At 46.8% G+C, this 15,694-nt stretch overlaps 1 protein-coding gene across 1 annotated transcript in view; it reads left to right on the top strand.

The window, feature by feature from the left end:
* Window positions 1–15,694, top strand: part of SMARCC1 (SWI/SNF related BAF chromatin remodeling complex subunit C1) — a 90,659-nt gene that overhangs the window by 21,453 nt on the left and 53,512 nt on the right. The window contains exons 8-15 of the mRNA XM_081106327.1: window positions 2,332–2,407; window positions 5,256–5,381; window positions 7,473–7,594; window positions 10,123–10,247; window positions 12,037–12,096; window positions 12,998–13,035; window positions 13,927–14,048; window positions 15,154–15,225. Of these exons, the coding sequence (XP_080962453.1) occupies window positions 2,332–2,407; window positions 5,256–5,381; window positions 7,473–7,594; window positions 10,123–10,247; window positions 12,037–12,096; window positions 12,998–13,035; window positions 13,927–14,048; window positions 15,154–15,225 (741 nt within the window). The remainder of the gene's footprint in view (window positions 1–2,331; window positions 2,408–5,255; window positions 5,382–7,472; window positions 7,595–10,122; window positions 10,248–12,036; window positions 12,097–12,997; window positions 13,036–13,926; window positions 14,049–15,153; window positions 15,226–15,694) is intronic.

Below are 15,694 nucleotides of genomic sequence, written 5' to 3' on the forward strand. Positions count from 1 at the left end.
GCCGGACAGCTCCTCCGTCTGCTGGGAGAGGCCGGCTTAGGGCTGTGTTAGGGTGACCTGTCCTGTCCGAGTGACCTTTCACATGCAGATACATTTCTTAGAGAAGGAAATATACCTTTACTTACGTTCAGAATTTTAACAGGATGTGCACAGTCTCTATACGTTTGGGTTAATTAGAGCCAAATCCAGTGAGCTTGCCAACCAGCCTCTTTGGAACCACAATTGACTGCTTTAAATGAGCAGGTTCTTTAGAAATAAGACTTTCTATGCACATTGGAGCCTCGAGCCTCGAGTGGCCCTTGGCACTGTGGGCGCCTTCAGCGTTGCAGGGACTGTGGTGGGGAAGCAGCCTGTCCTTTAAAACACTAGATGGAAACTCAGGTCTACGGCAGGCATTGTGAGCAAGGGCTCAAGTCCGTGTTCAGACGTCACAGGAGACATGGTCGCTCTTTGCCGGCATTTTCTACGTGTCAGAGAAGCTGTCCTGGCTGCTCGCGTCTTGTCTTTCCAGGGGCCTGTCAGTTCACTTACTGGCTAGAGCTTGTGCCCTCGCTCCTGCCTGTGTAACATCATCTCCTCGGGACTTTTAAAGGATATGGGTCACCAGGACCTCTTCCCGGTGCTGCCGGTAGCTGGTGTGGTTTATTCACTCGCGAGGAGCTGCTTCGCTTGCAGCTGCTTCGCTCGCCTGGTGTGGAACGTCCTAGGCGCTCGGTGCTGTGAACGGGTGCAGCGCCTGCTCGTTCCAGAAGCTTTGGGACTGACTTCCGAGCAGCGGCTGCAGGAAGCAGCGCTTGTGACCGTACTTGGGTTCCCTTGAGAAACCGCTGTTGGCCAGGGTGGCAGCACTGACAGCGCTTTAATCTGGAAGGTTCTGTTTTGCTTTTTTCGAAGTGGTGGAGGCACAGGGGGAATGAATGACTCATCGTGAATTGGACCTCGCTGGTGAGGCTTTGAGCTATTGAGCTGGGCGGTGTGAGGATAGGGTGGTGAGGCGCCTGTGGGAGGGCGTGATGAGGGCCTGGCATGTGCAGAGGGGCCCTCACGCCCCGGGAAGCGGCTCAGACACCTCGAGGGAGCAGCGAGCGCTGCAGACAGAGCGCTGTGCACTGGCTGAGTGTTCAGAAGAACCACCGTTTGCCGTGTGAGAAATGGACGCCCGGGCTTTGGGCAGCAGGAAGGGCGAGAAGCGCTGGGTTCTGGACCTGCTTTGCAGCTGGAGCTGGCAGGCGTTTCTGACGGCTGCTATGGGGCAGGAGGGAGTGAAGGCAGGATGGCAGCCAGCGTCGGCTGAGCTCATCGTTGGGGTCAGGAGGCATTACGTTGAGTTTGGAGTGTGAGGTTTGAAAGCCTTGCTAGGCCTGTAGGAGGAGATGTGAGTGGACCGTGGGATTCATGAGAGGAGAGGGCCAACGGAAAGGGTTTAAGGCAGCGGTTCTCAACCTGTGGGTCGCAACCCCTTTGGCAGTCGAACGACCCTTTCACAGGGGTCGCCTAAGACCATCCTGCACATCAGATATTTACATTACGATTCATAACAGCAGCCACATGACAGTTATGAAATAGCAACGAAAATAATTTTATGGTTGGGTCACAACATGAGGAACTGTATTTAAAGGGCCAGAAGGTTGAGAACCACTGGTTTAAGGGGTCGTGTCTGTCTGAAGCTGTGGGCTGCAGGAGACCAAGTGAAGGAGAGGAGAGGATGGTTGTTCAAAAACTAAACCGGGGGCTGGGGGCTCCCAGTATTGATGAGTTTGGGAGAAGAGGAGAAACTGGCAGTAGAGACAGAGGAGAGGTGGTGCCAGAGGAACGCCCGTCGGTAGCACTGCCCCACGTGGAGGCCAAGCGAGGGAAAGGCTTGGAGGATCGTGATCAGCTTGTTGAAATTCCGTGGACGAGGCTTGAACTTGAGGTTGAGCAACGTGAAGACGACTGCAGACCTACACAGAGTTTTCCTGTCAGAGCGGTGGAGACAGAAGTGTATGACAGCCCAGACGGCGTAGCTCAGAGGTTGAGCGTCAACCTAGGAACCAGGAGGTCACTGTTTGATTCCGGCCAAGGGCACATGCCTGGGTTGTGGGCTCGATCCCCAGTGAGGGGGGTGCAGGGGGCAGCCAATCGATGTCTCTTTCCTCATTGATGTTTCTATCTCTCTCCCTTCTCTGAAATCAATAATAGAAAATGTATATATTTTTGAAGAGTGTGTGATAAAATTCTGTTGCTAGACCCCAATAGTCTCTTTAAAACACGTTTCCACATTTCCATCCCAGTCTCTTTAGCGAGTGAATTTGGATCTAATTGATTTTCCCTTTTCTCCTTCCTTTATAGCTATGACACGTGGGTCCATAGTAACGATGTTGATGCGGAAATTGAAGATCCACCAATTCCAGAAAAGCCGTGGAAGGTGAAAGCTGCTTTTTTAAAAAAAATCATTCTTATGTGACCTCGTAGCTCTTTTCAGCTATTCTCCCCAAGGTTTTTAAGGAGACACGGAATGGTGATCTTCCTTTCTTACTCATTAAGAGCTGTCCGTGGCGTGAAGGCCTTATTATCTAGGTCTCAGATGCAGCGTCTGCCGTGATGTGTGATGAGGAGACCCAGCGCCCAGGGTTTGAGAAGCGGAGGGAGGATGTGGGGCGTGGTGTTGAGCGTCACGGCTGCTGTCACTTAGGACGGCTAGACGCAGTGCCCACGTGGCTTTATTGCAATAGACCTGTTTTTCTACTCACTTTTGCTACAGTGGCAGGGGTCCATGCATCAACTCGTGTATTTCTCAGCTTTCAATGTGGAAATAATTTGGAAAGCTGTGTGAGTAATAAAAAGGTATTACTTTATAGTTTTCTTCCAGATTTCCCTGTTGTTAATTATTTCAGGAAATTCTTAAAACAATATTATTACCTTATACCGGGCCCATTTTCCATTTCCACCAATTGTCCCAGTGCTAGAGTAAGTTTATACTGAGTTTTTCCCTGGTCCCTTAGCAATTCCTGCCTCACGCAGCCAGTCCTGACTGGTGCCTCTCCCGCTGTCCTTTCTGCGCTTGTGGAGCGGTGGCCGTCCTGCCGTGCTTCCCTCTGATGAGTTGTCTGAACCTTGGCCGATGGGAACGTTGAAGCTGCCTCGTGTGGCCTTTGGGCATGATTTGATGTGTGCTTGCCTGGTCACTTTTCTGTCCTGGCCCTGGAGCCAGCATTTCAGCAGAGAGCTCTGGCCGCTCCCAGGAGCAGTGGCAGGGAGCCATGATTTTATTGACCCTTTAATATAGTGCTAGAGGCCTGTGCACAGATTTGTGCAGGGGGCGCCGCCCTCACAGCCCGGCTTCGTCCTGAAGATCGTCTGGACTGTCCAGCCATTCAGTTCCACTGTTCAGCCATTCAGTCGATTTGCATATTATGCTTTTAGTATCACAGACGATGAGCACCTAAATTGAATCAAAATATTTGGTATTAATCTGGTTCAACCAATTTTAATGGTGTGATTTTCAGAAAGACAGCCTCTGAGCTTCAGATTTCATAGGAAAATGGGATTGACAAAAATGAGTCTGCTTTTTAAAAAGTGTTTGTTCGGAATAATGTCACACAGAAAAGTTGCAAGAATAAGAATAGTACATGGCATACCTATACCCAGATTTGCCTACAGTTAACATTTTATTCCCTTTTTGAATTTTCATGTATAATCTCTGTGTGTGTGTTTTTTTTTTTCCTTGAACTGTTTAAGATAAAAATGCGTACGTCATGGACTTTTACTCCAAAATATAAGTGTGTGTTTCCTAAGAATAAGGAATTCTTATACAGAAGCATAGTACAGGTTTTTAGTACATTTAACTTTATTAAATTGAACATTAATACATGCTTTAAGCTACTATCTCCATTCCAGTTTTGCCATTTGACTCAATGTTTTTATAACAGTTTTTTCTCCTTAATACAGAATCCTGTCTGATATCAGGTATTGGATTCATATGCCATGTCTTTAATTTTCTTTAACTTTTTTAAAGTTTTTATTATTTTTTTACTGTTCACAGTATTTCTTTATTGTTTATTTATCAAGAGAAACTATTCCTTAGCCCAAGTATCCATGTTTCATAGTTCAGGAACTCAGGTCAGTGACCAAGTTCCGTGGAGTTCAGCCCAGAGAAATTCCTGGCATTCCAAGAGCACTTTGCACTCTGACCCCAGCCTTCCTCCTCTACGCAGAGTCCTTCATGGGTTATAACTTCTGTGGGAATCTGCACGTGCCTTCTTGGTGGGTCCCCACACCCCGCTGCCAGGACGCTGCCAGCCCAGGGCACAGAGATGGCGCCAGCAAGCGAAGCTCTGGCTGCTGAGGCCTTGTCAGTCCTGCAGGCAGTGCTTTCCCGCAGCACAGCGCCTCCCTGCTGCCCGCGAAGCACCACGGCCTTTGCGATGTGTTCTCACTCCAAAGGAGCATATCTCATGGGAGTTTCTGCCCTTTTCTCCTGGCTGATTCAGCTGATGCCCAGACAGAGCTGCGGGGTGAGGTCGTGTCCTCGGCATCGTGTGCCGTCCGCTCCTGCCCGTGATGGCGTCACCCAGTCGGGGCGTTGCCCGACGGCTCCCACTCCCACTGCCGGCTTATCCCCCACGGGCAGCCTGGACGCAGTCGTGAGGTGCTTTAGACCAGGCAGACACCCTGCTCCTCATGGGAAGCCCTCAGCCGCCCAGTTAGCATCCACCCCAGCCCTCCCTCTCCACTTGCCAGCGGCGTTCAGCATCCTTCCTTTCCCTCGTTTGTATTTTTTTAAAAAGATGACGTGATTAGCTCTTAGTTATCAAAACCTCAGTATACGCAAAGCCAGTGGTGCTTTCTTACTCTTGTTTATTTGGGAAAAGACATGGAATACAATGGTTAAGTGGCCATTCACATGTAATTGTTCATCTTTTATAAAAAATATTTTTATTGATTTCAGAGAGGGAGAGAGAGAGATGAAGAGAATCATTGATTGGCTGCCTCCTACACGCCCCAGACTGAGGATTGAGCCTGCAACCCGAGCATGTACCCTGACCAGGAATCAAACGGTGACCTCCTGGTTCATAGATCCATGTTCAACCACTGGGCCACACCAGCCAGGCTGTCACTGTCTTACGTTTTAAGCTTGTAATATGCAGTTCAGGATTTTAGAATAATAAATCAGCTTATTTTCTGTTAAGTACTTTTATAGCCTCTTTTTAATACTTTTAGATGCAAGTGATTTTATTATTTATGTAGGTATTCCTGCTTTAATGTGGTTTTAGGTTCATGCAAAATGGATTTTGGACACTGATGTGTTCAATGAATGGATGAATGAGGAGGACTATGAGGTGGATGAGAACAGGAAGCCTGTGAGTTTTCGACAGCGAATTTCCACAAAGAACGAAGAGGTATTTGGTTCGGCACCATTTTTCTCCACTGGGTGTTTCTTCTTTGGCCTGAACGTTCTCAAAGGTTCATTGATAAACCGTCACATACAAACCCAGGTGCCTCCGCCCTCGCGTGCATGTGAGAGGGGCACCGTCTCAGGCGCTGGCACCTCCTCGAAGGCCGGGCCAGTCGGGGCCACTGAGATGAGAAGTGGCTGTGACAGTGGTCCAGCTGCTTATGTCCTCGAGAGCTGAGTTTCATTCTGATCCCAAATGCGTCACAGGGTAATTAACGGAGTTGTTGGTTTCCCAGGGGAAGACTCGTTTAGTTTTAATATTTTGAATGGCGGTGTTACTCACACGCAGTGGTCAGTACGAAGCATAGGCCTTGAAGGTCTCAGTGACAGCTGAGTCCGTTTTTTTTGTGTGTGTGTTTTTTTAAATATATTTTATTGATTTTTTACAGAGAGGAAGGGAGAGAGATAGAGAGCTAGAAACATCGATCAGCTGCCTCCTGCACATCTCCCACTGAGGATGTGCCCGCAACCCAGGCACATGCCCTTGACCGGAATCGAACCTGGGACCTTTCAGTCCTCAGGCCGACGCTCTATCCACTGAGCCAAACCGGTTTTGGCTTGAGTCCGTTTTTGAGGTGGGAAGACATGCTATTTAATGCTCTAGTCCCTTAAGAAGCCCACCCACTGGACACTTGCCTGTGGTTCCTTGTAGGTCACAGCTGGTGGGGTGGGCATGTCCCCGAAAGCCCTGAGGCCGAAGGCAGCACCTGCGGGTCTGGGTTGGGCTTGTGGGGCCTCGGGTAGAGACCTGCGATTCCAGAGTCCTTTCCGATGGGGACAGTCACCTCTGGGGGTTTGTTTTTTATTTTAGTTTTTCTTACATCTTGGAGACAAACACACCTTTAACCTCTCACTTAGAAAGTGCGGGTCTTTCACGCTGTGTTCAGCCCTGTGTGTTTCTCTGTCACACTGTGTGCTCTTTATGGTTAAGACTATTTTAAAACTAGGTTTTTTTCATCTTTTAGTTCCTATTTGCTTTGGAATATCACTTTAAATTTTTTTATTTTGGCCTCCTTCTCTGTTTACATATTTGTTTTCCCTTATGCATTTCAAACCAAATCTTTTTGTCATCAGGAATATTCTAATTTCCATATCACATTATTGAACTGGCCTGTTCCTGTCCACCCCTTATAGATTTAGATGGGTTGTTTATTCACTTATCTTTAGGGAGGATTCTATAAAATTGATCTAATATGCCTTTAAAAAATTTAACTTCAGTTTACATACTAATCAAAGGCGTGTGTAGCTTAGGTTTTCTTCCAGACTTCTCTCCCCGGCTCTTACGATGCTCAGGTCCCCCTCTGACTGGCATGAGAAGATGGAAGTTTAATTGATACTTCAGCTCTGATATTTGGGAGCGAGGGACACCTCAGATTCCATTCTTTGGATCATTTCGGGGTTTTCTTTATTGTGTCTGTTGTGTAGATTGGCAGTTGGCGTCTACAGGTTGACTTCTGTATATTGATCTGTACCCTGCACCGATGAACTCACCTGTTACCTGGGATAGTTGTTCCGTGGATTTCTGAGGGTTAATGCCACCTGCAAGTCGGGATAGTCTTATGGGTTGACTTTGCAATCTTACTTCACATCTTTTGTATCAAAGTTATCTTTTATCTTTATTTTACTGACAAAGTAGGATTAGTTTCTGGAACATTTTCCCAAGCTTATTCAGCCTGTCTTTGTGTTTTATTAATTTAATAAGCTTTATATTTTTCTACGAATTGCTGGACATGTTTTTCCCACTGGGAATACCCGGTTGTGAGCAGGGTCGTTTTCGAGGTGGGCTCGGGCGGGTCTGTTCTGTAGCGAAGTGGGGGCCTGGGGCTAGTGCTGGCGTTCCCATTGGTGACGCGGCACCTGAAGGCGGGAAGTCTCTTGGCTGCTGGTGGCCAGGATGCTGGTGATGTGCCCTGCATTTGCTCTGAGCTCGTGTGTTTGTTCCTGTCTTTGTGAAAATGCACTTTGGGGCAAGGGCTCGTAGAAACTGAGGCGTCAGCGAAGCTGGCTGCTGCTCATTTCCATTTGCCTCTTCCAGCCAGTCCGAAGCCCCGAGAGAAGAGACAGGAAGGCGTCAGCCAGTGCTCGGAAGAGGAAGCACTCACCCTCCCCGCCACCCCCCACGCCCACCGAGTCACGGAAGAAGAGCGGGAAGAAAGGGTAAGCGCCAGCCGGGCAGACCCCAGGGGCGTCCTAGGGGCGCCCTGCACAGCCCAGTCCCTGAATACAGTCTTTCTTCTGCGTCTGAGTATATATTGAGGATGGTTGCTAAAGGGTTTAGGACATTACATTCATCATCGTTAATGTCTGTGTCTCCCTGATGTTGTCACCTGTCCCATTTGTGATCAAAAGAACTCATGCAGGGCATGAACGTATGGCTTAAGGCCCTGTGTAGTGCATGGCCTGAAGTAGATCCACCTAATAAATGATAGAGAACACTTAATGATTTTCATAGTTAGCTCAAAGTATTTTTTTAAAATATATTTTATTCGCTGAAACCGGTTTGGCTCAGTGGATAGAGCGTCGACCTGCGGACTGAAAGGTCCCAGGTTCGATTCCGGTCAAGGGCATGTGCCTGGGTTGCGGGCACATCCCCAGTAGGAGATGTGCAGGAGGCAGCTGATCGATGTTTCTCTCTCATCGATGTTTCTAACTCTCTATCTCTCTCCCTTCCTCTCTGTAAAAAATCAATAAAATATATTTAAAAAATAAAAATAAAATAAAATATATTTTATTGATTTTTTACAGAGAGGAAGGGAGAGTGACAGAGAGCCAGAAACATCGTTGAGAGAGAAACATTGATCAGCTGCCCCCGCATACCCCCCCACTGGGGATGCGCCCACAACCAAGGCGCATGCCCCTGACCAGAATCAAACCCGGACCCTTCAGTCCGCAGGCCGATGCTCTATCCACTAAGCCAAACTGGTCAGGGCAGCTCAAAATATTTTAATAACATTTATAAATAACACTCATGAACCAGCCACAGTCATAAAAATGATCTTACTCTTTTCTCAAGCTGCATGTATGTGTATATTGTGAGGACCTTACCAAGGACATGGAAGACCCGATATAGACCCAAGTTAATACGTAAAAGTAGATTTTTCTTGAGGGATTATTGAGGGTAACCTCATTTCTTAAATATCGAATCTGAATCCTGATGTTCAGATATTTTGGACCCACCTGCGATCCTGTGAAGAAGCTGGTAGTCAGCGTGCTCCTCTTCCAGCCGGGGCCCAGCCGGGGCCCAGCCGGGGTCCAGCCGGGGCCCAGCCGGGGCCCAGCAGGGGTCCAGCCGGGGCCCAGCAGGGGTCCAGCAGGGGTCCAGCCGGGGTCCAGCTGGGGTCCAGCCGGGGTCCAGGACGCTCGTGGTCACTGAACTGAGACGCCACCTCCTGGGCTCGCAGCAGTGGCGTTCGGCCTCTCCTTTGAGTGTAAAACCCACCAAATTGAGTTTCCTAAAATGAATGCTGTGAGTCCTTCAGTTGACGCTATCTGTTTTCTAATGAGCGGGCCTTTGCTCACTTAGGTTCCCCCATAGGGTCCTATATTTAACCAAAATCTGTTTTCTGAATGTTTGTTTTATTCATCTTCCCTGCATCTTTTCTTCCCTTTTTACATATTTTATCTGCCCACCACCTTTAGGTTCATAGGCCTTTTAAAAATTGTCATGTAATTTTGGTTTGAAAATTTCAACCTGTATCCCTCAGTCTAACCCAGCGGTCGCCAACCGGTGGCCCGTGCGCGGATCACTGGTGGTCCGTGAGGTCCGAAGGTTGGCGATCGCTGGCCTAACCAGTACCGACATGCTGCCCCTCTTAGAAGGGAAGGACGAGTCTTCTCTCGGAGTGGACGCCTCGGGCTGGTCCATTCTGTGTCTCCATCCCCACACCCCTGGTCAGTCCCTCCTGTACAAATTATTTTTTTCTGACATCTTTACGCCTTTACTCATCATCCTGAAACATTGCCTGCTTCTTAGGGAGTTGTCACTGTTCCCAAGGTTCAGCTTGGCTGTCGCCTGCAATCTGGGCTGTTTCTCTGAGCTTCATTTTCTTGGTGCCTTTGTTCCTTCCTCTGCATTGGCATGCATCACGTGTATGAATTAGGTAATGGTTTCTGTTCTGTGTCCCCTTTAATTCCTCAAGGTAAGGAATCGTTCCATTCCTGTTTGAACTGTAACAGGCATTCTGGCATGTGTTAGTTTTGACAATAGATATTGATGTGATTGACTTGGTGAAAGAGCAATGGCGGTTTTACAAAAAACATTAGTGCCAGGTTAGTCTCATCCTAACTGATTCTGCTTTGTACTTCCTGGTATTTGAATGATACAAACAGCCAGGAAAATACAGTGTTTTATATCTCTGACAAAATATCTTACGTAAGTGATTGTTTATGACCTGAGCAAATACGTCCCGCATTTCCGTAGCAGGTGTTCTTCCTTACACCAACGTCAGCCTCTTCTAGGATACGTCTGCAGTTTGTGTAGTAGGGTTTTGTGTCTGTTTCTGTGCCTGGTAACTTTATTTCCCTTTGGCTGTACTTCGGGGGATGCGCCTGATTTGATTTCACTTGTCTTTTAAAGTGATTCTGGGCATAGATTCTAGCTACAGTGAAGGGGAAGCCTCTGGAACGGCTTGCTGTAAAGCGCTCTCATCCTCCTGCTTGTCTTTCACGTGCTCTTGCTGTTTCAGCCAAGCTAGTCTCTATGGGAAGCGCCGGAGTCAGAAAGAGGAAGAGGAACAAGAAGACCTCACCAAGGACATGGAGGACCCCACACCTGTGCCCAACATCGAGGAAGTGGTGCTCCCCAAAAACGGTTTGTACTCTCCTGTCTGGTCTGGGGTGTTCAGCAAGCTTGAGGCATCTCAGCAATGCCCTGGGGGCCGACTTCCTGCTCTGTGCCCCCCTCTCAGCATTCAAGTGCGAATAGGTTCCCCCTTTTAATGTTAGCGTTTATGCAGTTCCTCTTTCCCCACCTTTGGGTACTTTTTGTTTATTGAGAAGATACACTGTGACCAAAACGTTGTCTAAATTTAGTACTATCTTAAAATTCATGTTTTAAAAATCCCAACAGAATCAATATAGATGAGGAAAAGCGGGGTGCTCCTCTATGTGCCAGTTAGGGTTCGGCTCAGTCCCTGGGAAGAGGATGTGCCCTAACTGTGCCTGTGGACCTGTAAATTGTCCTTCACTCCTGGGCAGTTGTTTTCATGGCTTTGAAGCTCTGCTATTCAGGGCATATACGTTTAGGGTTGCCACGTCCTCCCGATGGCTTGACTCTTCTTTCCAGCACCTTTACGTTCCCCTGAAAAGAACCCTGGTACCTACTCGGGTCCAAATTACCCCTCCCCCACCCTGCAACCACTGCTATACTTTGTCTCCAGATTTTCTATTCTCTATTTGCTTTTTATCTAAATTTTTTGTAGTTTGTTGTAAGTATTAAATGTATCCTTAATTTATCAACTAAATTTAGAATCACTATTGTCTAGTTGAGAAGAAGGTGTGAAATTTACCATAATGTAAGGTATGCCCTTTCCTGTCTTTTGTAACGGATCATGCAATCACCTATAACATGTCACATGCATTTCTGAAATCCTTGCATTGTGTCGAATGGGGCACTGCAAACCACACAAAGGTACTTTACAGGTCATGTGGAAGATAATGTTTATAAAAGTAATCAACAAATTTAGTTGAGATAAAAGTGCTGTGAAGGTGCTGGTAGTCCTTACAGATCCCTAAACTATCTTTTATAATAATAAAAGCGTAATATGCTAATTAGACCGGACAGCTGAATGACCTTCCAGATGTCCTTCGGGATGAAGCCGGTGCTGTGAGGGCCGAGCCCTTGCATGCATTCCATGTGTCGAGCCTCCAGTAAAGCTACAATGATCAGTGTAGTGTGGTGGGACAGAGAAATGGCTGGATGCATCAGCAGAATAGAATGGCCAGCTCAAATGTAGACCCATGTATATATGCTCATTATACATGCATGCTGATAAGGAGAAGGGAATGTTGATTATAGGGTAGTGGAAAAGTTAAGATCTGGTTTCAGTCAATAAATACAGGGCTGGTTACTTTGTAATCTCCACACGGACACACTGGATCTGTTGAAAATGACAGGGTCGTACTGTAACTAGGAATTACATGGAAGTATCACACAAGCACACAGCCACATGAGGAAAGCAGAGCGCGAAGGACAGTATGAATAACGTTCATGAAAGATTTTTACATCCTCAGAATAGGTTTCAAAGTCACATGGGTGTGTAGAAGGTATCATTTCTCCCTCAGTTTGTCTAAACGAATGGCACAAAAATGTGAATCAGCAGCACATACACAAGAAACTAGTAGCCTGCTTTTTAAGAGAGGGATTGGCAGCTTCTTTTCCTGTTCTGCTTGGTGTGTCTACGTGTACGCGTTTGGGTGCTCTGTGGTTGGTTACAAACGTAGGGTCGCACCGCGCGGGCCGCCCGCTGTGGTGTGATGGTGGGGACTGAGGGGCAGGGCAGTTGCAGCGAGGTTTGCGTGTTTTTAAGTCTAGTTTATTCTGTTTTTCTCCTAAAAACAAGGAGAACTTTCCCCCTAAAACAATGCTTTTTCTCTTCTAGTAAATCCAAAGAAAGATAGTGAGAACACACCTGTTAAAGGAGGAACTGTAGCCGATCTAGGTGAGAACAAAGAATCTGCCCATGTCTGTGTTCTTTTCTGTCTCAGAGCAGCTCCTCTCATGTTCGTCTTTACTGAGAAACACCGCTCTCAGCTGCTGTGCTTCCCAACAGAGGTCGCTGGCAGCTCCCTTCACCAGCATTGTGGTGTGGTTTGCTCCCACACTAGGAACGTTGATTTTCTGTGACCGTTCTTTTCCGTCTTTAATCATGATACTATGTTCTGATAGTATACATAAATCAGAACTTCTGAGTTTTAAAGAAATTGTTGGTAGTTCAGTTACTCGCAGTGCCTTAGTCACTGCTGACGAACATAGTAGTTAAAAAGAAAACAAAATGTCACCGAAGCTTAATGTAATCATTTGTGCCAGAACCTCTCACTTTATCACACTGGTCCTTTCCCTTCCCGGGGGAAGTCAGCCGCCTGGTTTAATTGCTGGTGGGTTTGCTCCCGTCCTCTGTGAGGCCACGCTGAGGGCCTGCATCCCCTCGCCTCAAGGTACCAGCCTCTTCCAGGACGTGGTCTGGGGGGAGGGAGCGTAACCGCTTTCTTCACTCCTCGTTCCTTACACACTTCCTCTGGGATCGGAAATGCCATTTCCTGCTTCACAGCCTCAGGAGGCAAGAGCCTAGGGAAGCCCCTCTCCGAGCAGGTACAGTCACGACCAGCAGTGATTGATTATAATTCCCTCGCGTTGGACATTTTTAATCATTTACGCTTTGAATCTCCTCACCTCTGTGCTTCTGTGTACAGTTCTAATTTACTGAATGATTTGAGGCGGGTTTGCTTTAGTTCTCCATTCTCTTTTTTTTGTCCAGTGTCAGTTACTGAAACCTTCACTTTCTAAGAAGTCCAAACAGCTTTCCCTGCTTTTTAAATAAAGGATGTGTTTTGGTTTTACAGATGAGCAGGATGAGGAGACGGTCACAACAGGAGGAAAGGTAACGATTCACTTAGGTCCTTAGAAGTACTCTGTTTTGAGACCCTTGGGATTTTAAATATCTTTTTTAACATACCTCCAAAGAATTAGTGCTTCTTGACCCCAAAGTTTTATCAAAAGGCAATTTCCATCTTCCCAGCAGTGATTTTGAAATTACTATTAGAAAACCAGGTTTTTAGGTGGAATCACTTGCAAAGCCTCCATAATTTATATTCTGATATAAATCAGGTAGTTTTGAGTAGTGGGAGTGATTGAGAGTGTAGGCCTCTAGCTGGGCCCCCTGTAGTTATATCTGGATGACAGTTTGTTAGCTCTGTATCATCGTCTCACCACAAAGCAGGTGATGAGTAGCACCTGCTGCTCTTGGCGGGCGTCAGTGAGATCGTGCACACAGAGTTGTTAGCAGATGCTCGGTGCTCAGTCTTTGGGATGGGAGGCCCTGTCATTATGCCTTGCTCATGTCCTGGAGTCAGCTCCTTACAATAACTTGAGAACTAATAACTTAGGTTTGGGATCCGATCCAGGTAAAGCGTAACCTGGACAAGTGAGGAACATGCCATGTGAGAGGCGTTGTGGGCAGTGAGCTGCCTGCCTCACTGTAGAAACAGCCGTTCTTTAATCGGCGTGAGATCTGATCGTGCTGTGAGGCACTCACCTTGTATGTGTTGATTCCCTCACGTGTAAAAGGCAGGAGTAAAATCTGCTGTGTCACCTGGACAGCTTGTGAAGGTGCCTTAAAGATTGTGAAAGACTGTTTTCACTTGAAATTTATTTTTCCGGTCCTTGAAATGGGAACAAATAGCTTCATTTTCTGGGACGTGTTATCAGAGGTTTGAAAGCTGTTACATGTCTGTAGTTCGCTCTTTCTCTTCACTTTGGCTTCTTTCTGCAGGAAGATGATGACCCCAGCAAAGGTGATCAGAGTCGGTCAGCGGACCCTGGGGAAGATAACGTAACCGAGCAGACCAATCACATCATCATTCCTAGCTATGCATCCTGGTTTGATTATAACTGGTGAGGAGGCCCTCCCTCTGTGAACGTGGGACTTAGGAGTGGGAAAACGTTCCTTGAAATCTATGAGGAAAAGATCCTCGGGTGAGGATTAACAACAACAACAAGCTGTGGCACATTTACACAATGGATTACTTTTGGCGATAGTATGGATGGGCCTGGAGAGCATGATGCTAAGTGAGATGTGCCAGTCAGAGAAAGACAAGCGCCATATGACTTCACTTACATGTGGAATCGATGAACAGAGTAGAAACAGACTCACAGATACAGAGAGCAGACTGCCAGCTGTTGGGGGCTGGGGGGCGGGTGGTGGTGAAAAAGGGGCAGGGATTAAGCAAAATACACATCTCATAGACGACAGCAATGTGGTGACTTCCAGAGGGTGGTGGGAGATAGGAGACCGTTAGGAGGTGGTAAATGGTGATGAAACGAGACTTGACTTGGGGTGGTGAACACACAATACAGTGTACAGATAGAGAATTGTACCCCTGAAAACTAATCTTGTTAACCAGTGTCACCCCAATAGATAATAAAATAAGTAAATAAGAAAAAAGATGAAGGTTGTATCATCTTTCTAAAAGCAGTAAACTCCTAAATAATTTTTAAAATTCAATTCACCACAATGTTTCTGAGGGCTGGACAGGACGGTGCAGGTGTGTGAAGAGCCTGAGGACCTGATTATTGTGAAGTCCATTGTCTTCTGGCCTGTCCTTCATTTTACCAGTTTGTTGCCATGCCAACTACTGTGATTTTTGTCACCCAGTTTCCAAAGAGCTCTTTCTGTCTTGTAGCTCACCTAGTCATTATGTATATGACAACAGCTGATTAAAGTCTGTGGCTTTCAGTGTGTTGACAGCACTTTTTTGAGTTTGGTTATAGGAGTGGAAAAACTACAGAAAGTACTGGGTTGAGGAAGGGAGCGCTTTCCCTAACTCTGTGACACACTGTGAAAACGCAGGAGCTGTGCAAAGCCAGCTGGCTTTTGCGAGGAGTGCTCACCTTTTAGACGTACAGTTTTGCTTTGAAATTTAAGCTTAGCTAACATTTTGGGATTTTTATTTTCCAGAGAGTACTTACTCCAGGTCCTCTTCTTTCCTTTTCTGTCCAGTATTCACGTGATTGAACGGCGTGCTCTTCCTGAGTTTTTCAATGGAAAAAACAAATCCAAGACTCCAGAGATGTGAGTGACATGTGCTGATGGGATGCTGATACCGCCACATACTTAGTGGGGCTGGTCTTCAGAGAAATTGTCTTTGGCGGGGTTCCTAAAGCATACTCTGAGTTCATGTTTGCAAATATTTTATTCCTTTCAGGACAGTGTTCATATCTCTGCTGCACAGAATTCCTTACCTCAGGGAAATTGCTTCAGATTTTTTTCTTTCTCAACCTTGAACTACATACATGTCAGCTCTTGCAGCTAAAGTTTGAGTTCAGTAATGATTTTTCACTAAAATTGTTCAGGTTACTTTGTAACAGATCCCACCTTGTATGTACAGAGGTGTTATGAGCTATAGATACATATATGTAACTAGAGGCCTGGTGCATGAATTCGTGTACCAGTGGGGTCCCTCGACCTGGCCTGCGGGATTGGGCTGAAACCGGCTCTCTGACATCCCCCGAGGGTCCTGGATTGTGAGAGGGCGCAGGCC

Source organism: Myotis nattereri (genome assembly GCF_964212035.1).
Source record: "Myotis nattereri genome assembly, chromosome: 14".
Lineage (NCBI taxonomy): Eukaryota > Metazoa > Chordata > Mammalia > Chiroptera > Vespertilionidae > Myotis > Myotis nattereri.